This window comes from Silurus aristotelis, assembly GCF_946808225.1.
Source record: "Silurus aristotelis genome assembly, chromosome: 2".
Taxonomy (NCBI): Eukaryota; Metazoa; Chordata; class Actinopteri; order Siluriformes; family Siluridae; genus Silurus; species Silurus aristotelis.
Genome location: NC_139575.1, coordinates 11,437,810 through 11,460,917, shown reverse-complemented (window position 1 = coordinate 11,460,917; position 23,108 = coordinate 11,437,810). Strand labels below are relative to the sequence as shown.

Sequence of the window (23,108 nt, the reverse complement as noted above, 5' to 3'; positions counted from 1 at the left end):
AGAAAACGACTCTGCGTGTAAGCTGTCTGGTTTGCCTTTAGGAAAAATAAAACAAGAAAACAAAGGAAAACAAAAAACATTTCCATGTACAGTTATACTAAAGTGTGTTCAATAAATAAAAAAAGACCCTTAAAAAGACAATAGTAAAAAAGGCACACAAAGTCTTTAGACAAATGGTACAGAAAAGTAAACAGTTTCTTTCTTTACAAATACTTGTTCATCAGTAGTTCGTTTGCTACCCCGACTAATCCCGATAGCTTTAGAAAAAAAGTCACTTGGTACATAAAAAAAAAGAATTCTCTCAGTAGTGTCAACTCCACAAATGCTCGCCTAACTAGACAAACACACCTCTATCATTGGCCCCAATCCTTCCTGTGTCACAGAGTCACCTCTCAGTCAGTCAGCTCCAAAAAATAATTATCTGCAGCATTTATTTCCTGAGCGCTCCAACCCAACTGGCTCCAAACATAAGTGCAAGGAGGGTGGGTCATGCTCCTCCCAAGAGGCCCAAAAAACGCTCTCTCTATGGGCTTTGTTAAAAAGCACCAACTGCCAGATTGCGAGGGGGAAAAAATGGTTACTAGCCATTAAAATAGGCTACAAGGTCCTATGTATCCACTGGTGAGGCATCTTCAGTTACGATTTGGATGTGTGTGGTTGCTGGCTCCATCTCCTCCTCTCTATCTGCCTCCTCTGCCTCTTCCTCCTCATCCCCCTGACTCTGTTCATCTTTTTCTGTGCCTTCTGAGTCCTCCTCCTCTAGAGTGAGCTCGAACTGGAACTTGTCAGCCCCTGGTCCTCCACCATGTCCCTCTTTTTCAGGCTGGTAGAAGGGTGGAGAGGGACTCTGAGGAATCATGCTCTGGTACCAGTTTCGATTGTCCTCCAGTGTGTCAAGGATGTCCTGCGCATCAGGGTGGACCAGGTCAGCCCAGGTCTCCCACAGTGGATGGACAATATAGTCAATGAAACCAACCTGGAAGGAGATTAGACACAATAAATTAGGACAACTGAAGACACTTAAATGTGGTATAATCCAAACAGATTCTGATTAATTGAGTAATATAATAAATTCAGGAACCTGGGATTTTTCCACGGACGCTGTGTGTTTGTCGCACATGGGGCTGATCTCCATGCCACGCTCTCTCTCGCGGTCACCCTGGTGAAAGAACTCTTCCATGATGCGGTCTGTCCACTGGCGGTACAGCTCCAGAGACTTGGTGGGATTGCTGAGGTCAGCACAGTGCACCATATTTCGAAGGACCTAAATTCAACAAAATGTCTAATTAGAGTTGATTGGGGGCTAAACTTTGGATTCTTACCACTTTTTAATTGAATGTTATCCATCTTAATAACAGCAATGATTTGAAAGAAGCATTAGTCAGCCATGAAAACTAAGTTTGTTATGGTGCAGCATGCCTTTTTGAATTTTCTGACCTTGTGGTCAATGCATGCAGAACATCAATTAGCGCACAAAATATTGTATGGAGGTGGAAGTGTTTAATTTAAGCAGCAGTTACAAAGGATTTTTCAACGTTAATTTCTTGGCTAGGGCTTTCTTGGTTTGATGTGTACCTTGCTTCATTAAATAACTGACTATAGCTTGCTAGCTAGTGATGAAAATTTTAAATCCAGGCCTAAATTCATTTCGTATTTAGCCCACAATTTCAAAATTGGCAGAAGTGTAGAGTTGGTTTCAAAATTAACCACTGCTGTAAGGCGTCATTTGCTTCTATTTAATTCGCTTCCATTCCATTCTGCCAGATGTATTTTTATTTTGATTTAGTTGTTTTCATTCATTAAAACACAACATACATCACAGAGAAGGTTCTTACTTGTATCCTGTCTGTGTAGTTGTCCAAAAGCAGTACCCCTGAACTGGTAACTTTCTTCGTCTCTACCATCGTCTTGAGATCGGCTAGTAAGCTCATATGTTTAGACATATCTGTGGCAAGTACCTAAAGAGAAGAACACAAAAAAACTTAGGCACGTCACACACTATGAACATAAAGACTTTACGTGATGCATGAGATTAAGATGAGTTTAAAGTTAAAAGCAGCTCACCATGTCGATAACCATCTTTCTGAGCGATTGCCTCTGTTTCTTTGTGAGGTTCTGGAAGATATCACAGTTCTCCTCTTGAAGGAGCTTGAAGCCCACAGCAAGGTGGTGGTTCTCAAGCACTGACTCATCGTTATACATGAGAGCCAATTCAGAGTCTGAAAGGAATAAAAAAAGGTATTAAGCCATCTTGATCAGAAAAACAATAAACAATATTGCCACTTTTGAGAGGCTTGGTCATGTCCACTTACTTGTGTTGATGAGGAACTGGTTGGAAACCCCTGGATGATCCACATCATGAATGGCTGCTGCAAAAATGGCAGCCAGGATCTCCAGATCAGTAAAAACAGCCTGTTGACATCAAGGAAACAAGACAATGAACCTCAATGAATCTCATTTAAAAAGAATTAACCCCATACTTTCTATACGACCCTGAAGGTATATAAAAGGTATATAATAAATCAGTCCGTACATCTAGTGCAGGTGTGGAGAGGAGTATATGTGTGGACTGGGCCACATCAGCAGCATGAAGACTGTTGTGGTAGGCTACATCTGAGTGGTAGTGGTCCTCCAGTGTCATCATATACATCACAAATGTGTCTGTCGGGATCTTGAATGTCTTGAGCAAGTCTCGCTCCTGTGGAGGGCAGATTATGAGTTAGATGTGATTGTGGCCAAGTGTACATGATTCGTAAAAAAATTGTTATTTGGACCAGGAGAAAGGACTGACCTGGAAGATGGCGTACATGATGCACGTTAGGGGACGACTGTTGGAATATTCGGACACAGTAAAGATATTCAGGCCCCACTTGTTCAGGTCTTCTAGTTCCTGTGGACAGAAAACCCAGGTAAGACTTTTTCAAACTCAAGCACTTCCACAAGCTTGTTTTGTTTTTCAGACAGCCTGTTTGATGACATTACCTTAGACAGCAGCTCTTCCTTGTCGGTTTTGACACCGAAGCGGGTGATGCCGCTGTTCAGGCTGGGCCCGTGAGACACCTTCTTCACGCCGCTGATCTGAGTCATCAACTGCTGCTTCTTTTTCTTTTCCCGGGCTTTTGGTGTGGGCGAAGGGATCTCCACCTCATTCTGTTTGTCTGCGGGAAGAAATCAGAGCTATATTAGGATTTGGTGCGCTTGGTTTTAATAACAAGAAAAAACAGTCAAGAAACTGAATATAATCACTGCCTCCCTGTGCTTCCAGTGCTGATATTTTTTTTTTTTTTTTTTTTTAGGTTTTTTAATAATAAGTATAAGAAAATGAGCTTTGGATGAAGAGCATTCCAGATTACTTAGTCTTATCTTTGTAATGTTTATGCAGAAAGTACAGCCATTGTTTAAATCTCAGTGAAGGTGAAACATTTTTGTCTGAATGACGTCAGCAGCTGCTTTTAGCCCACAAGCAACCCAGGTGCACTCAAAACAGCTAAATGCCTCACACCTGCTCGTCAGTGTGTGTGTATGTGTGTGTATGTATGTGTGTGTGTGTGTGTGTACAGCCAACACAATAAATGGTGAGACCAGTGCCTTCTCTCTCTCTAAGATTTCTCCTACAATTGAGTAAGGTCTGCATCTTGCTTTCTCTCTCACACACATACAGATCCATCATCGAGCCACTGCAGGGGTTGCATTAATATGATGTTGCTAAAGGTCAGTCCTTAGGAGCCTTCCATTGACAGTAAGCTAGATAGACAGCACAGTCGGGGTGACAGAAGACAGAAAACACTATTGAAGCACTTCATTCATAAGCCAACACTATAGAGAGCCTCCTAATGTATGAATATTTGGGGCTCTTTTCATTTTAGGTCAGTCAAAACTCACAAACTAATAGATTTCTGATTTGATCTGTATAACCAAAGGTTGTCTCATATTCTCTGTTTCTCTTGGGTTCTCTGAGAAAAAAAAAGAAGCTGAAATTCACCTAAGAAGAGAGCCAGAAGATAGAACACTAGGCGTTATTCATTTATAAGCGTCAGTTGAGGAGCCTTACTGCGAAAGAGACAAACTGTTTCATCGCTATCTGTTATGTAACTGATGTGGAAATCCTCGGTTTTAGATTAAGGATGAAGTAAAGCTGAATTAGTCATGTTTCACTGACGTCTTCCGGTCTTGCCGTACGTGGCTCCTTCGTCTTCTTCGAACTGTTATTTAAATTTAAAGAGCTGTATATATAGCTGTTTTTGTTCACGTTTTAATCCCATTAGCCATGCTTTTTTCCATGTTAACAGATGAGGTGAAACGGACTAGAGAGACGTGAGAAGAGCAGGTCCACGTGATCGACGCCTTTATTCTAATAGCCTCAATAATCCCAATGGCCTCACAATCCCATTCATCATTCATTCAAACGCATTCACAACACAGGTGAGTTAAATGAACAAAATGCGTCACAGGTCGATTTTCTGATATGACTGGTGAATATTTGCTCAGAATAACTGCAAACTCCATGAACGTTGAAAGAGTATGTGTGTGGTTGTGTGGCGTGGGGATGGTTCCCCAAGCTGATATACAGAACTGATGAGTCATAGATTTACTGCCTTGCTCTTCAATAACAGGGGTTCCACCATGAGCGTCTCTGTACAGCAGGATCCCCCCTCCCAACCTCTCCCCATCCCACCTGCATCTCCTTTTCTCAATCTTTCTCTACACCACCCCCATTCGCTCCCTTTTTCTTCTGCCTACTGCTGCATTGGGGATTTCTCGCACTCTCTCTAAAATATCATGCTTGTGGTGTAGCATGTTTGAAAGGCACGCTTTTCACATTAAAAACATAAAAGTTTTATGTTCCTTTATTTTGGCTCCTGTCTGTTTTTTGTTCTTAATTTTTTTTTTTTTTTTTTTACATTATTTGTGTTTATACCAGACAAATACCCAAAAATACCCCAGCAGTTCCAAGCAATACTCGATTCCTTAAATGCTTGTGATATTTTTTTCATTTTGTGTGTGTGTGTGTGTGTGTGGTTTGGTGGTCACCTAAGAAGGTGTTGGAGATGAACTCTGACACCTGGTTGCCAGATCTACTCATCTCAGAAAGGTGCGTCAGCTCCCTGTTCAGCATTCTCTTGAACTGGAAACATAAAAAAAAATAACTCATTATTTCTGTGAAATATTATTCACAGTAATTCACAGTAATTTACATATATGATGTGAATGTGTTTTTTAATGAAATAGCTAAATAAATCAGGAAAATGAACATATATCATTGTAATTGATCAAATATCCAATTGAAACGATCATTTGCCTAAAAAAGTTCCTAAACTTGTTAAAATAAAAATAATAAAAAAGAAGGTATCAACGCTGTATGAATATATGAAGCACACAATGTCTTCCAGAAATAAATAAACAAATGAATATATAATTAAATAAGTCAACATGGCAGCCATATCCTGCGTCACAACAAAAAACTGCACAAGCTATTAAATATGAGCATTCCCCATTGATGAAAACTCCATCACACAATGTCTTTAATAGGTTTTTATCACATCTGTTTAAAATCTCAACCATTTAAACTAGGAATCCAGAAGGAAACCCAAGGTTGCGCATTCCAGCAAAGGCACCTCAGTCATTTTTTTTTATTTTTTTTTTTAGAGTCCCCGAGACCACCAGCACTGCAGAACACACACGTAGCGGGAACAACCGAACCGACAACTGAACCGATACCCGAACCACACAGCATCCATTTCCTATAACGCTCTATACACACCTTGATGTAACCCCAGGACACTGAGAGAAGGTAGTTCGCTTCGGGCATTTTGGATCCTGGTTTGTATCCACAAAAATACAAAAATCCACAATAGCACGCCCTTATCCAAAAAAAAGGACAAGAGCTAGAGAGAGAGGCAGATGATAGGGAGTACAAACAAATCCCTTCTTCTCTCCTCTCCTCCTTTGCTTAGTCTGGATCAGCGAGTGAACAGTGGATTCAAGCCGACGTCCCGGCGCTCGGCCGACGCACTCTGATGCGTGGTCTCCATGTTCTGGGCAGGAGGTTCCAGCAAGGTGGTCCACAGCAATCTGAGCTGGAGCTTACCAGGAGGGTCTGCTAGCACCGATGAATTATGGAGGAGATGAAGTGAGGGAGCACATGGAGGGAGGGAGGGAGAGATGGAGGAATGAGGAAGAACACAGGGATGCTCATCTAGCTGGAGGGGGGCTTCCTCTTTTGGATTAGTGCTGCTCTAATGCTGCTGCTGCTGCAGCCCTCTCTCTCTCCCCCTCTCTCTGTCTGAGTTAACTCGTTTTTTATTACCCCTCCCTTTTTGTTTTTGCTATCTCCCTCTCTGTAGCCTGTCAGCCCCAGCAACATGTAGACTAGCGCAGATATGATTTGATACAAAGACAGTAGAGGAGGGGGAGACCCCGCTTTGTTATGCAGAGGGGAAGGAAAGAAAAAAACTAAAAGGTGAAGGGATAAGGATGCCCTTACTTTCCTGCATCCCTCCATACTGTAGTCTTTACTTTGGGGAATCAATTTTACAGCAAAGCACAATAGAATTTACTTTATTTTGCATTGCGTTCCAATTATGATGCTCTTCTCTCTCTCTCTCTCTCTCTCTCTCTCTCTCTCTCTCTCTCTCTCTCTCTCTCTCTCTCTGACAGAGTCCTGTGCTATTTTTATCCCACAGGCACTGGAATGCCTGGAAGCAGCAAGAAAGCAAAAGAAAAGAACACAAGACGGGAGGAGAGACCAGGATAATTGCCTTCGCTCGTCTGTTTATTCTCGTGACATCAGCTCTCTTTTTTTTTCTTTCTCTCTCCCTCATTCGCTCCATGCTGCCACCAACTACACCCCAACGCCATGGCAACAGCATCACGTGGCTTCGACTGCTGCAGAAGCATCTATTTTTTTTTTTTTTAGCAAGGCAACTCCCTCCCTCTCCACGTTTCCCTCTTACCCGTGTCGGTGCACATTGGGACATCACTGCATCTCGGCACCATATGCCAGTGCAGCCACCCCTCCCCAAACACACATTTTCATCTCACTAGTAAGAGGCAGACAGCCAAAATCAATGGGCTGTCCTTGTAGCAGCCAGAACAGAGTCCAGCCGCTGGGAAAACCCTATTGCATTAGACACCTAAAGTTGCCGTATGAGATATTTCTGTAGCAGAACTGCTCACAAAGAATGCACTACAAAGCACTGTGCATTGGAACTGCCTATGATGGTAATGATGATGAGAATCCCAGATTTTGAAAAAAAATTAGCACAGAATTCTGAAGAATCTGAAAAAATGTGTGTGGAAAAAAGATGGTGCAGGAAAAGGAGAGAGATGAGGACAAATGAGACAAAAAAAAAAAAAAAAAAACAATAGCAGAAAGTCTCTCTGCAATCTGCTGCAGTGGGGAAACCTGCCTACGTGTCTGTGCTATTTTGGACCCACAACATTGAGTGCCATCTTTTTTTTTTTTTATAATTTTTTCTTTTTAACCAAAACACAAACATGAAAATCCATGCACATATTACTGTGTCTTTCAGAATTTTGGAATGTGGATAGTGAGTCTATTAAAGCGGAATATCTTAAAAACAAAAAACAACAACAAAAAAACCCTTCATATATCCTTAATCTAAATAAAACATTACCTAAACATGGCCAGTAATGGAAACTAGCATATTAACCATCTTTAATCTGTAAAACCCTAACATTAAGTCATTCATGTATTATTGGAATTTTACCTTCCACCTGTGTAATACCGTGAAAAAAAATATGTATATATTAATTTTCAATTCCAGCTAAGCTCTGTGACCTACAGTGTCCACTAGTCGGCAGTATAAACTGTGATGTTGCTCTAAATTGCTTGCTTGTGAGATTCACCCTATACCATTCTGTATTTCATGCAAGTCAACACATCTGTATATACTGTACAACATATGATACACTTAAACTACTTCTGCATTCCTATTTTCTGACTCGAGTGTGCATTAAAAGCATTACGCGCTCATTACTCATGGTTGTATTGTTCAAGGAACTTTGCAGTGCAATAGTGGTAAGTCCATTGTGTTCATCTGTACACACTGAGAAATCATTAGCATTGGTAAAACCTGATGACGAACTTCAAGGTGACAAACCAGTTTACAGGCAGCTTGTCGGTTGACATAACAGATTTCGTAAAATAAGCAGGCGAGTGTGAACAGTCTGAGAAACCTCAAGCTCTGACCTATTTAATGTTTCACTTTGGTGTTTCACATCCTTTAAATCAATCAAGTGTGCACGGAGTCTTTGTGTGAGAGCTGAGAGTCTGAAAACTGACAGAAAATGACAGCTTGGCAAATTGATATAGAATATAATTCAATTTTTTAGGTTTATCTAGAATCAATAAAACTGATACATAATTATTCAAACTGTTTATGGTCATTTTACTATTTTTATTTTGTCAAATGACAAAACCTTTTATTTGATTTTTAATAATTTCTTAAGATATTTTGCCTATATTTAAGATATCTTTTTTTGTTGTTGTTGAAATAATAAAAATAAAAATTGCAAGGAGAAAAAACCCCCACAGAAACCCCTCTAACACTAGCACTCAGCTCCATGCTTGACAGAAGATTACAGAAGCATTTTTGGACATAGTTTCCCAATGCAATGCCAACTCCACATCAGAACTAATGGAGACAGCGCTCGGTGTAATCTTTGCTCTTCCGTTTCAAATTGTTATTGCGCTTCAATACTTTCGGGTATTAGACAAGAAGAATTTCCCTATGAATTAAAGCCGGTCTGGACTTGCACTAAACATGGCTGAGGGGGAAAAAAAACTGCTCTAAGTAACAAGAATTAGTAAAAGAGGGAAAAACCCTGCTTTATATTTTATCTGTTGTTTTTGTTTTTCTGTATAATGGAACATAATGAGTCAGTGTTTCGGTGTGTTCGATGCACTAAGATCAAAAACCCTACCAATGTGTAAAATGATTCTCACTAACTAAAAGGAAGAAAAATTTACTACAACTGTCATGCTTATACATTTTGTTACATTTATCTGCATTATAGAAAAACAAAATGACTTGACTTAGGTGTATAATTTAAAGACCCCAATGTAAACTTTTGGAAGCTGCAGACACTAAAACACACACTAGACTGGATTGAACAATGTGCCAATAAAGATCTGAGAGATCCAGCAGAAACTTGAAAAGCATCTAGAACCTTATTAAATTATCTCAAGGCAAATCAGGGACACAGGAAAGGGAGAACTTAAAATAAATATACAAAATATATATATATATATATATATATATATATATATATATATATATATATATATATATATATATATATTCCAGAAATAAAGACGATGAATGATTTCTGAAAGCAGGCACGTAAAGAGTCCCACATAAAGCCTAAAGGATGAACCAAACAAGACCGATTTTAGCGTCAGCTCACCTTTCTCCAGCAATTAATTTTCCCGAACTTTTTGTGTTCCTTTCTTTCCAAGCAACAAGCTCCCATCTTGAGGCAGAGTGTGAAGTCTTTCTTTGCGCAGACACGTGTGTGTTAGTGTCGAGCAGCACTGAGATTTGGCATCAGACACACACGCAGGAGAGTTACTGACTTACTTTGAGCTGTTCGCTCTGACTACACTTCACTATGTGAGTGTGTCACTGTCTACGCACACGCCCCTCACTGCTGGGACCTCCCTCTTCTGCCTCAAGCACACACACATACACATACACACACACACACACACACAAATGTACCCAGTTGCAACATAGTTTACAGTTTAAACAGTCTTCTTTGCATTGGATTGAGATCAAGTATACAGATGAGATAATGGCTTTTTCTTCAAGTTAAACAACACCCACACACACACACACACACACACACACACACACACACACACACACACACACACACACACACACACACACACACACACACACACACACACACAAACATACACACACCAGATAGCACACTCGAACCCTGTATTACCCTCAGTTACAAATCAGGTGTCTTAATACTCTCCTATTAGCACATTGTAGAATTCCTGTGACCTCCATCTGCTTACGTAAAAAGATGAATCGTTGCCACATCATCGTAAAAAAGTTCTCCTGTATTTATTAATTTATATTCTTATTCTTCTATTTTTTGGCCCTAGATCCACAACCACCCCATCAAATCTCCTTAACTCTAAAACCTCTTGCCTTTTCCGTCACAAGAAAACACTGCCTCCTCAGGACACACCAAGAACTTTAATGCGATAAAATATATTAAAATAGACTATACTACATATATAATGCAGCTAGAAAATCTAACATATAATAATACGGGATATTTATGGAGCCCAAGTGCATACATGATATATATCTCAACCTATTCTCATGATGGATTGACATTTGCCGCGTGAGTACAGCCCGGTGTACAATTCTCGGTTTGCTCTCCAAATACACAAACATTACAGTACATATACAGTACAAGAACACCTGCGGTGAGTAAATACGCAGTGTGCTTTTATAAACAATTATTATTGGTTGTACAATGGGTGAATATTCACTGGTACTCCATTCGTATTGCTCTGCGGTTACAAGAACAAATACATATTAAAGTGACACCAGACCGTTTTTAAACAAAGGGTGAAAAATAAAAGGGAAGAAAAAACTAAAACGTGACACGGTTATGTATTGTAGCTGCTCCACGTTTCTTAGTAGTGAAAAAGTCAATGCGAAAAAATACAGTTCTTGGGATTGATCACGTGATAGGGTGATAGATGAGGTCTTGCAGGATGGCTCCACCCCTTTTTTTTACAGATCTTGAGGAAATGAATTGGAATTATATACTAGGTTGTTCACAGACGATACATTTCAACCACTTTTAATACGAACAGGAGATTCTGATTGGTCAGAAGGTCGATACATTTTTCCATAACAGCAGCTCTGACAATAGCTACTATATTAATGTGCTCTTTCTAATTTTGTTCGTTTTATTGGGATGTTTATGGTGGTTGTGTAACTTAAACCGAGATACAGTATGATTATACGATATGGTTAAATCTTGGCATGCTGCACTTTTTAATTTCTCTTTAACGCGATAAGCTGCGTTACTTTGTCTCGTTAAAATTAAAGGATGCGCCCTTTTTAACAAAAAAATATTAATTGCTGTTGTATAAGAGGAATAAAACTCATGGGGATGTTTTTTGAATTTATTTATATATTTTTTTACATTTTGTAAGTGTGTGGTGTATATATGAGATAATAATCAACCCTATTGTGTTCCTCAGAGTCCCCTTGTTGTAGTTTGACGTCAGCAGATGGAGAAACAAACAGGGGGAGCACGCCTTGTCCTGACACAGCACTCTCTCCTATTGTAGTCTGTGCCTGGCTATGGCTTAGGAAGGAGACAGGAAACCTGACTCACACATCTGCAGTGTGTACGCACACACACACACACGCTGGACAGGACAACCAGGGAGCGTGTCTGATTCATTGATACGTACTCCTAAACCGCTAATGCTGTAATGCCTAGACTATGAGTAGCATAATAAAGCTTTGAATAATATGATCACAAATCACATCGAGTCTGACTACACTGTTGTTTTTTTTTCGTGTTAATTAGGTACAGCGTTTATTTTTAATTATTTAAAAAAATTACATATCAAACTAGTGATACAGCAGATGCAGCAACAAACTGTCTACAAATATATCAAATATAAATATACGATACACATATAAAGGCTGACATATAAAATCCTGAACTTCGAATTGCGTGCTATTAGTGGATCGTTAAGACACGACAGGTGCTTAAAACTTTGTTTAATATCCTTATAACTACAGACACTCACGCAACTCCAGCTCATCGTCTGGAAATCCTTTACTGCAGCATGAGACATGCTACGACCTGCTCGATGAGGAAAGCAGAAATGCTTAACGCACACACTTTAGCTGTGGTGTGTGCGTGTGTGTGTGTGTATGTGTGCGCGGTCTTGCATATGGTGTCTTTCAGCTAGTGTACAGAAAACTCTGACCTGGGATCAGCTCAACAAAATCATGATCCCACTGATTTCAACACCTTTATGCTATGATTGGAATTTTTGTTTTCTGTGTGCCTTAGAGGTATGATATTAGTCCCAGCATTTAGATGTCATCAAAGCGTTTTTGTCTCATAAGAAGGTTTATGTACTTCAATCTGTCGCCACGGGATTCTCAATAGAGCCATTCATAATGAGACGTACGGTAAAGTCGAACAAGTGGGAACCAAAACAAAGGAGGAATATTTCACGGATTAACTACAGTGTTCTAAAAGTTGTTTGCGAGTTTGAATGCTGTAATTTCAGTCTGTGTGTGTGTGTGTGTGTGTGTGTGTGTGTGTGTAAGTGTGTGTTGTAAGAGTCCGTATGCTCAGCTCACCTTGTTGGAGGCCATGTCGCTGACGGACCTGTAGGTCTGGATGGTCTCGAGCTGATCCAGGCACCAGTCCAATTCTTCCATGGTCTCCACAGCCAGTTTCTGGTACGACTCGTCTGTGTAAAGGCACACAGAGACAGACGCTCGCTCAAAATGTTCCTGCATGGTTACTCGGGCGCTCAGGCGATTCTTCATCCTAGGCTCACACGCACACTCTGAGGGGCTTGCACTCACTCGCTCTCTCTTTCTCTCTCCCTCACACAGACACACACACACACACACACACACAGATACACACAGATACACACACACATACACGACTGCACGGTGTATGAGAGCGAGGGAGTGAGGTCTGCAGCTGGATGAAGCGCCTGTAGCTGGGCGATACGGTTTCCTGGCTTGAAGCCCTTTCCTCTCACTCGCCCGCCTTCTTTTTCTCAATGTCTGTGAGTTGGCTGTGGTCAAGTGATTCTGCCACCTGGCTCTGTGCCTCTGACCTCTCGTGCACTGCCTAGCTTACCCGTTCAGCTGTGATGTCAATAGACAGGAAGATGGGGTGTGTGTGTGTGTGTGTGTGTGGGGGGGGGGGGGCGTTTTGCATAGCCCCCAATCCTCCACCACACACACAGTCACCCACTTCCTCATTTACAAAAATCTAAACCTCAAGCCAGGAAGCACAAACACACAAAGATACACTCACCAACACACTCTCTCTTTCTCTCTTTCACTCTTACACACACACACACACACACACACTTAAATACACTAAACCACTGCTTTACAGCATATGCACACATTCTAACAGTTCATGTTACTGCCGACTTCAGCCCTGTAATCTGGGGCACGCAGGCCAGAGCGAAGCCTCAGCACTGTTAAACAGGGGAAGGACTCATGAAGGCTCTGCTATACACAGATGACTCCTTGTGTGCCTTGTCTGTGTATGTGTTATGCCGCGTTTGTGACTCGCAGCTGCACAACACAGCGGTGGGGAATTACATTTACGCACATTTGGTCATTCAGTCACTGGGCAGCTCTGATTCATGATGACTTGCATCCAAACAAATCAAAACATTCATAACTTGAAATAGGAGAGAATGTGAGAGTGGTTGTGTCCAAAGGACCATTTCAAAGCGCAAAGCAGAAAGGACGAAAGTATGTGCACTGACTTGGCTCCTCATTTTTGTGAATGGTGTCACATGGATTCTGCATAGTGGATGATATCAAGCTCATTGTACACTTACATTGTTTCCTGATGCCTGTTACTGTTGCACAAATTACAATCTTCACCTCATGTTGCCTTTATTTTTATCTTCATATTTGCAACCTTATACTGTAATATTATTACACTATATGCACTTTTGCATTAGATTTACTTATTTTATATACATTGCTATATGCACTTTTGGTTAGATGCTTACTGTATTTCATTGGCCCTAAACTTTGCACAATAGCAATAATGTTAAATCTGATCTTATCTAATCTAATCTAATCTAACTGTATGAATAGAAGTGAACTGAAGTTGATGAACACATAAAAGCCAGAACAATGACTCTTTAAACTCTCATCTTGCAAAAAAAAATAAAAAAAAATTAATGATTGACATCCGTCAACAAGCAATTACGTAAACATTGCATGCAACATTTCAAGTGCATCACTAAAGCAACTGTGAAAGCTGTTGTTTCCTGTAATACTTATTCACATAAAAAGTTTTCCAATAACACTACTCGCATGAAGGTACGTTTAAGAAATATAGACATCTAAAAAAAAAAAAGCTTATCTTCTAAACATTATCTTCTGAGACACATGAAGATCTTTTCCATCAAATGCTCATGCAGCTTTGAAAAGCAGATAAACAAACTCAGAAGCAACCGCTACCCGCCCACTTCTACATTCATGAGCTCATATTTGCCCACGATTCATTTCTTCTGTTGCTGTTGCAATTGACAGGCAAGAGAATGAGCGAAAGAGAAAAAGAGAGAGAGAGACACAGAGTATGCCACCTCTTTCACCCAGACAGCATAGCCAATTTTGTTCGCTAGTCCCCAGACATGGATTTCATTTCATACTGCTTCTTTGTACAATTTTTTTCCCCAGCAAAAACAGTTATTGCATTTAATCGATGACAAGGTTGCACTCTAAATTTCAAAAATGTCATGGTTGTGCATCACAATGGGAAGAAACCGAAATACATTCCAGCACCAAAGAAACTCAGTATTAATGATTTACATTTAATAAAGAAAAAACAACACATAATACTGGCATTAGGCATGAGCATGGTTTTAGTGTTCTTCAAATTGGGTATATATTAAATAAAGAAGGTCTGAACTGGGGACGCTGATGACTAAAACAGTAGAAATAATAGCTTTTTATAAGAAAAAAATTATTAAATCATATTTCCACAAAAAAAAAACACTAAACTGGCAAAAGTATTTAGACACTGACATTTCACAACCATATGTGATTCTTATATAAAGATTATCGTTGATGGTTTTCGTGTTATAGTAGAAAATCTTGAGTGGCCTGCTATTTAACACCACTGGAATGACCTAGAATGCATAGTGCACCCCAGGTCTCCTCCCCCTAGATCTTTACCTGACTTTACTAACAGCCTTGTGGCTGAGGAAGCACAAATCTTCACACCCACACTTTAAAATCTAGTAGAACATATTAGTTAGTAAGTTAGTTAGTTAGACAAACAGACAGACGTAAGTAAGTATGTAAGGCACAATATGTGTAGAGAATGTGAAATATAAAAATGTACAATATGGGATATTTAAAATGTATGTACAACTGTACAAAGGTGATACACATTGTATATAGTGATATACAGATATAAGGATAATCTGGGATGTACAATGAATTATATACAGGATCTTCCCTGATGAGTGAATATTATTATAATAACAAATAGGGAGTATATGTAGTATAGGATGTTCAAAAAGGACATATGAATGTTATTTTATAATCTTAATATCAGGTGTCCACAAACTTGTCTATAAAGTGTATCAGTCATTGTATGTTAAAGCTTCATTCTAGCTTGTTTTCATGAAGGATGCCAATCATTTTCAAATGCGGATCTTAGAGGAGGACATGCTTGATGCCTTGACGTTAAATGTGCATGTTAGCCGTATGTGGAACAAATGCCAAGAGGCTGAACTAAAGGCCTTCGTCTTATCAAACATACGTTAGTTCTCAGCACAATCCCTTGGCTCTGTTTCTGTTCCTCTTTCTGTTAAAGGGAGGTTTCTTGTTCTCTATTGTGGGGAAAAAACCTGCGTCGGTATCGAGCTGGGTGTGCTCCAACTGATAACCGGCATGTTATCATTTCATAACAAATCATAAAGTGTATGCGGCTGATTAGTAGGAATCCTTTTTTTATGGTGTGGATAAAGCGGTAAACTTTTCTCACGTTTTTTTTATTCATAAATGAGTGTCTTACCAGGCAGGATTCACAGTTCATATTAGTATTATTACTTTATTAATATTATTATTACTATTAGTACCAGCAATAAAAGCTTGTGAAAAGACATAAGCAGTTTTTCTGTCATCCACATCCCCCTTCTCTCTCACACTCTCACACACTTACACACACTAAGTCACACATGGCCTGTTGCAAATGAAAGATAAAAGGATAGACCGCTCTTTTGGTCTCTCTGAAAGTAAAATGAAAGTCAGACAACGTGCGCATTAAAACAGTAGTGAAGTGGCTGACCACATATGCGTAATAGGGGGTTTTCTCCACTACACACACACACCAGCACATTTGGAGCTCGAGGCACTGGTCCAGGAAAAAATCCGACATATGCCCATCTCGCATCTACCCACAAAGCATGAGGTCATCCGTTTAGCGATCTCAAATGGAGCGGACGTCAACAAAAAGCTTCTTCCATGAATAATGCAAACTAAACATGTGTTATAACCTTCTACCCGGTCATTTTCCCGATTGATAACCACACAGCTGTGCTGGAGATCCTGAACTACGTCCTCAAAATGTCACTCTGACATTTCCAGTAATAATGCATTACATGTAATATCGTTTATTCTCGTGTGGGTGCGAAACGTATATGAGTGTGTGTAATTGCGTAAAGTTTTCAGGTCGTAGAAGGACAAATGCAGAGGAGGTGTTCTAAGCGGTAAAATCAATGTTGAAAATGTTTGGGGCTTTGTGGCTTTGAAATGTGTAAACGTATGTGTGCGAGTGTGGGTCCTTTCAATTCAAGACATATAACTATGATGCAGTTGAGTTTGACAGAGTTTTTTGTGTGTGTGTGTGTGTGTGTGTGTGTGTGTGTGTGTGTGTGTGTGTGTGTGTGTGAACGTGTGTGTGTGCGTGTGCATTTGTTTGTGCATCCTGTACGCATATGTGCAAGGTGTTAGAGAATGAAAAGGATGTGGGATGTTTGTGGTGACAGATTTAACATTCATACCAGCAATGTGTGTGGTGTGTGTAGTGAAGTATGAGGTCTAGAAGAACAACAACAAAAAAAACTACATAACTTTACACATGGGCTGTTCGCATGTGAGAACAACACTTGATCGGTACTTATTTTAAATTACTGCGGTCTAAAATTTCTATGGTCAACCCTCAGAATGAGTCACACCCATAATTATAACAAGTAAAATACTGAAATCATAAAGAAAAACATGCAAATCACTTAATGGCAGTTATTTAAGCTTATACAACAAGGAATAATCCATAGTTTTATTTCAACATAACATTGGTCAAATGCATTTTTAAACAGTGCATTTTTCCTCTTAGGTTTTTTTTTTCTTAATTATATGCACCTCTGCAATAATATTTGCTGAAGCCTCCCCTGGTGAAAATTACAGCGCTGACATTTTGGACACTCCTCCATGCACAACATTTCCACTTTGCTTTGTATTATGTAGACGACTTTCTTTCATTTAGTACTTTTGCAGGAACAGAATTATATGCCTGGAAATGAGTTCGCATGGTGGGACTTAGTATTTAATGGGTGCCAATACTTCTAGAGTCGGGACATATACAGTATGGCGGGGAGTACAAGATACTTGAATACAAACATTTTGAATACAAACGTTAAGCAGCAGTTTGAGTGATTTTGGATTCATTGTGTCTTGTTTACTTTATAGAATCATTCTTTGGCCTTAAGGGTGGCAAGAAGTCTGGAGTTGATGGTTCACTTCCAGTCGGTGGATGAAATGCGTCCCAAAATGATTCGCCTCATTTACACAGAGGGTAAACACCTCATTTCCAAAATCTTTGTGAAATCATGTACATGTGGGAGGTTTGTAGAGGAAGGTAAATACGTGTTTTGGTGGCTAGAAGGTTATTAGTTCAAATCCCTGCATTGCAATGATACGGCCAGTAAGCAAGTCTTTATCCTAAGCTGCTCAATCATGTAACTGGATTGTATCCATTCTTATTATACAGTACATCACGTCTACCAAATCCTAAATAACAGTCATTTTGTATAAATACACTACTGTACATGCTACTTAATTCACTTTTTTGTTTTCAAAACAAAGCAGTCTATAAAGATATATTTGACCTTGCATGGCATTTTACAGTCATGGGAGACCTTCAGATAAATACACAATTACAAAATGGGTTCACACGGGGTGAAGCGTTTATCCAAGAGAAGCAGTGTTCTGTATGCACGGCTGCATGCCATTATCATGCTCTGGCCCGAGGAACTGAATACAAAGGCCACTTTAAGCAGGATTGTCAACAGTGTTTACCAAACCCCAAGAAATACTTCCAATTTAGGATTGTTTTGAACTATCATAAACAGCAATGTCTTGCAGGTCGCATTACTCTACACCAGCGTCACTATTCATACTACTGTCCTAATCAGAAACTGGTTATTTGTTTTTTAATTCTAGTGCAGATATCTATCCGTCTTTTAGATTTCAGCTTACGGTTCATTTCCCGGCAGGACTGGGTATACTGAAAGGTTTTCCTTGAGGAAGCCGAATCTCCTGCTCAGTGCTTAAGGGCTTAAACAAGTGAGGCATTGAGTGAGCGAGCAGGGAGGAGCGGAGTGTGCTAACCCAACCACATGAAGGACAAAACCTCGCTAGACCTCACATGGCCCGGGAATTGTGAACTCATTAGACCACACAAAACGAACTCTTTTTTTCTTTTTTTTTTTTTTTCCTTTTTATGCAGTGCTTTCACACATATTTTCTTTTCTGGCAACAGGAACCACAGAGAAAACCTTTTTTCAGCTTATCGCTTCATGACTATTTGGCAAGGCAGTTACCTTACATAATTATAGCATCGGAAATAACTTCATTAATCTAATTGATTTACTTTGGAAATTTTGAAAGCAATACAGTTATTAGCGTTTTTTTTTTTTTTTACCCTCAGGATGCCATCATGTGTTTAAGCGTTTAGATTTTTCTTCACAGACATGAGATTCTTTGCTACAGTTCAACACTGGATACTTGTGTGTGTTAATGAGAGAGAAAGTCTAAGAGAGTTTAAAAAAGAGGGAGGGTAAATATTCCACAGCCAATGGCCTGATCTCTGTCAGGCCATTTACTCTTCGCAGTCCCCGTTTCAGACCATCCATGCCCTGACAGTGAGCCCCCTGTCTCCCTTCCGCAAAGCGGCATTCCGGAAAATATTCCACACGGATTTATGAGGCCACGCTTTAGAATCAAACACCAAAGCGGGAAGAAAACAAGCCAGGCGGTGTTTTTGGTTATGGTGTGGCATGCGAGCCAGGGACTGAATCATGCACCAGTGGCTTGGCCACGTTGTCTTATATCACCCATTTGCTGTCATTCTAACCCGCTTTCCTTTTGATGGTCAGACTTGCTCTTACACTCTTAGTTCGCTGGACCTGTTTACAGAATCCTGGTCAATTACTAAAAGAAGTGTGGTTAAAAATCAAGAAGATGAAGAAGGCGATACCACCAATTTGAGGCTGTTTACAGGAACTTAAGATGGGATAGAAGACAGTAGTTTGGAAAAGCCACTTTACAAAACTGAACCATTTGAATTCCCTGCTCAACAGTGATTAGCTTGTAGAGAGAGCTACAGAAACTGAAATGTTATTGGTAAAGTAGCGACGATTAACTTGAATTTTGCACTGACGTATTAATGTAAAAAATTTAACGATGTGGTGTTTATCTCCCCTATTCAGTGGTTAACTCAAAAAATCAGCTAGATACTTAGTAGAAAGTTTCTCATCTGTTTATATATAAATCAATGTTTAATCTCTTCGATTCAAATATTATGTCCCAGCTAGCTACATTTATAAACTCAGACTTGCCCATTCACATTTAAATCGTAACAGAGCACAAACTGAATTTAAATCTGCCTATGATTAAAATTTCAAAAGCATCAAATCATGCTTGCAAATAAACGTTTCCTGTCCAGATGATGCAATTCTGGATCATTTTTATCATAAGGCTTTAGCAAAAAATAAATAATTAAATACAAGAACATCCGCATGAGAGTCGATTACCAGGTACATTTGTGTTTAGCAAGCAATAAAACATGAGCTTTTATATATCAGATCTTACTGTTTACTCTACTGTTTTGCAGACAGCCAATGTTTAACTACTGCTTAGAAAGACTATGACTCAAGCGTGCAGTTGTGAAGAAGTATAACAATGCACTAAAGTGCAAAAAGGCTTGGTGATTTATTCTAGTCACATGTACTTTTCAGCACAGTAAAATTCTTTCTTTACATATCCCAGTGATGTTAGGAAGCTGGGGTCAGAGCACAGGGTCAGCCATGATACAGCGGCCCTAGAGCACAGAGGGATAAAGGCCTTGCTCAAGGACCCAGAACGTAGCACCTTTGAGATTCTACGGCTTGAACCCCTAAGTAACCCAGAGCCTTAACCACTGAGCTACCCAAAAAAAGATAAAAAATAGATAAGGTCAGATATTGCTGACCTTTTATAGCATATATTCATTCAGCTTTAAATATGTACTTCATCCTGGTCGGGGTGACAGTGGAATTGGAACCTATTCTGGAAAACATGGGGTGCAAGGTGGGAATATATCCTGGATGTAACAACCTTTATTCACACATTAAAAGACCCCTATGGTAAATTTAGTGCAGCCGGTTCACTATATGCATGTTTTAGTAGGTCGAAGGAAACCAGAAAACCTGCATGAAGCACATACAGTCCCACAGGAGCAAGTGTGCCTAGACTGTGAGCCCAGATGTGGCAGCCCTGATACCTTGGAGGGGTGTGTGTGTGTGTGTGTGTGTGTGTGTGTATGTTTGTAGGCTGGATGTAGGCAGGCCCTGGTTGATCTGAGATCAATAATTGGATAAAAAGCCAATGATACAAAACGTCTGGTTCAAAGAGGGCATCTGAGGTTAGGACATGGATAACAGTTTCATTATTTATCAGCATGGGTATGCACACACACACACACACACACACACACACACACACACACACACACACACACACACACACACACACACACACACACACACACACACACACACACACACACACACACACACACACACACACACACACAGTTCATGCTTTGTCCTTTTACCTGACTTGAACCCTTACAGCCGATCCACTGCCAAAATTCAATAACTTCTTTGAGTGAGAACCCTCTATCTAAATCGCCTATCTCCTTCAGTACAAATTAAAAAGCCAACATGTTCCAATTAATTCAACTTTCCAGTGGGATTTTGTTGTTTCAAAGCAGGCTGGCAGGTCACTTGATGAAAACGGGTCGAGATTGACGCAGAAGCATGACTGCCCTAATCATGTAGCAAAGATTTGATCTCGTCACGTTAATAAGAATCAGCTGCGCACTGTGCCATCTCATAAACTCTGCTTAACAATAAAACTTTGGTGGTGTGATTCAGGAAATCCAATATCCACGGTAGAGGGAGATGGAGAGAAACCGCTGTTTGATTGAGTCCAGTAAAAAGAGTCGGCCCTTTATTTGTTAGGTCTGATATTTTCTACGCCCGCTTTAAGGTCTCTAAACTGCATAGATACAGTATGGAAAGGATGTGTCTCGTGCATGACAGAGTGATATGTGTTAGGATATGGAAATTACTCGGAATCGACATCAGCTCACTTTCCACTGCTGTGTGCACACACTACATTTCCTCTGCAGCATACAATCTAGGCTTGAATCTGCTTACCCCTGTTTAACTAAATAGCTGCATAAATATTGCACAATATAAAGTGTAATGTATTTATTTAATGCCGTACAGACAGCGGGAAGATCTATTGAACTTATGTGTGTTTACCTGTCAATCATCAGGCAAACATTATACCAGGAAGTGAGTAAATTAGAACAAAAGGCCTGTAAGTTGGAAAGAGTTGGAAAGTGATGCAGAGCACTTGTCCCATATCCAGCTAACAATTTTTAATCCTATAGAACAATTGTGTAAGGGAATGATCCGGTGTGCTGTAATATAAAACAATGATGTAAAGCAGTGTAAGTTTTGATAAACAAGTTTACAGTTATTTTATGTTGTGGAATGTCTGTGAAGCAAGCTAGTTCCTGTTCTTCTGGCACAGGGACTCTCTAAAGCCTCGTAAAGCTTAAAAAAATCTCCCGTGTCTGAAAGACCAGACGAATCTCTCTGACCCCAGAGACTCCCGTATCAGCGATTACAGCCGTGCAATATGTGGAGAGTCCAACGCACAAGTCCGGTAATGATAACGTAATGTATTAGAATGAACGCATTCATATAAGCATGTGATTTTAATTTCAGCCAGCACTGCTGTCAAACTTTAGCAAATTTTATATTTGACCAATCAAAATCCACAATTAATTCACTGTGCTGCCATAGTTGCTAGAAACAGCATCAAGAACATTTCTGCTATTTGAGTTATTTTCTATTTGTCTCATTGTGCAACTTTGTAATTATAGTGTGAGCAGATGTTTTTTGAACATTGCAGGAATGTTAATTTTGCAACCACCCGTCCTAACCCATCGTGAATGTTAGCAACTATTAATACATTATGGAAAGTTCTGCTTATATGGCATCATGGAACTACGTGGTTTCCGACTAAGTTCTAAACAGTCAAACCGTGCAAAACTTTGGGAAAATGGTAATCAAAGCAATTAAATTGGAATGAAATCAGAATGCTTTGCTGTTAACCAGTTTATGCAATTACACAGAACTCAATGTATCATGAAGTGTGTAGCATGACATGACAACAAGGCAAACAAGTGCTTTATAGATAAGTGCTTGATTATATATTATATATTGGTAGAAAATATAAGCTTGCAATGTCCTTCAAAACAAATTGCTGGATTTATTTCCTAAAAAAAACCCCAAAAAAACACAACAAGCAACAAACAAGCTAGAGGAATAAAAAAGCTAGACAAGCATGAATATATTTTATCAGTCGAACATATGAGCACTAACCCAACTGTAAACTTGCTGCTTCCCTGTAATGATAATTTCTTACTTAAGTTAGACCATTTACACCACAGTGACCTTCTTCTGTGTAATGAAAGTGACTGCTCATTCCTCTGAACTTCTTACACAAGTTGTTTTAGTTAAATAATTACCCACATGGCAATGAAACAAAGGCTGTGCATATTAAAAACTGGCCTGTTTTTTGGCATCAAACCACAAACAGGAACTAAAACTCTGACACTCAATTTATTGAATCCTTTGGCAACTCTTTTACCATGCAGCTTTTCAGGACCAGGTCCTATTTGAGAATCAAAACAAAAGAGTCATGCGAATCTAAATAATCTTCTCTGTCTTTTTCTCTCTT

General features: G+C 39.7%; 1 protein-coding gene and 1 long non-coding RNA gene across 9 annotated transcripts in view; one reads left to right on the top strand and one right to left on the bottom strand.

Annotated features, from left to right (window-relative positions):
- pde4ba (phosphodiesterase 4B, cAMP-specific a) overlaps positions 1 to 23,108 on the bottom strand; it is a 171,362-nt gene that overhangs the window by 1,154 nt on the left and 147,100 nt on the right. For 7 of the 8 annotated variants that reach the window (XM_083566847.1, XM_083566848.1, XM_083566846.1 and 4 more), the window contains 10 exons: positions 12,390 to 12,502; positions 5,032 to 5,125; positions 2,983 to 3,158; positions 2,792 to 2,890; positions 2,534 to 2,698; positions 2,313 to 2,412; positions 2,065 to 2,219; positions 1,836 to 1,958; positions 1,082 to 1,264; positions 1 to 976 (listed from right to left, as the gene is read on the bottom strand). The exon at positions 1 to 976 is cut by the window's left edge and continues 1,154 nt beyond it. In XM_083566847.1, coding sequence (XP_083422973.1) covers positions 608 to 976; positions 1,082 to 1,264; positions 1,836 to 1,958; positions 2,065 to 2,219; positions 2,313 to 2,412; positions 2,534 to 2,698; positions 2,792 to 2,890; positions 2,983 to 3,158; positions 5,032 to 5,125; positions 12,390 to 12,502 — 1,577 coding nt within the window. In that variant the 3' untranslated portion in view covers positions 1 to 607. Of the gene's footprint in view, positions 977 to 1,081; positions 1,265 to 1,835; positions 1,959 to 2,064; positions 2,220 to 2,312; positions 2,413 to 2,533; positions 2,699 to 2,791; positions 2,891 to 2,982; positions 3,159 to 5,031; positions 5,126 to 5,761; positions 9,129 to 12,389; positions 12,503 to 23,108 lie in introns of those variants that run through there. The other variant, XM_083566853.1, reaches the window with a different exon arrangement.
- On the top strand, positions 3,158 to 9,246 carry LOC310740859. Its single transcript, XR_014537776.1, has 2 exons — positions 3,158 to 4,175; positions 4,224 to 9,246. It is a non-coding gene; the product is annotated as an uncharacterized lncRNA (long non-coding RNA).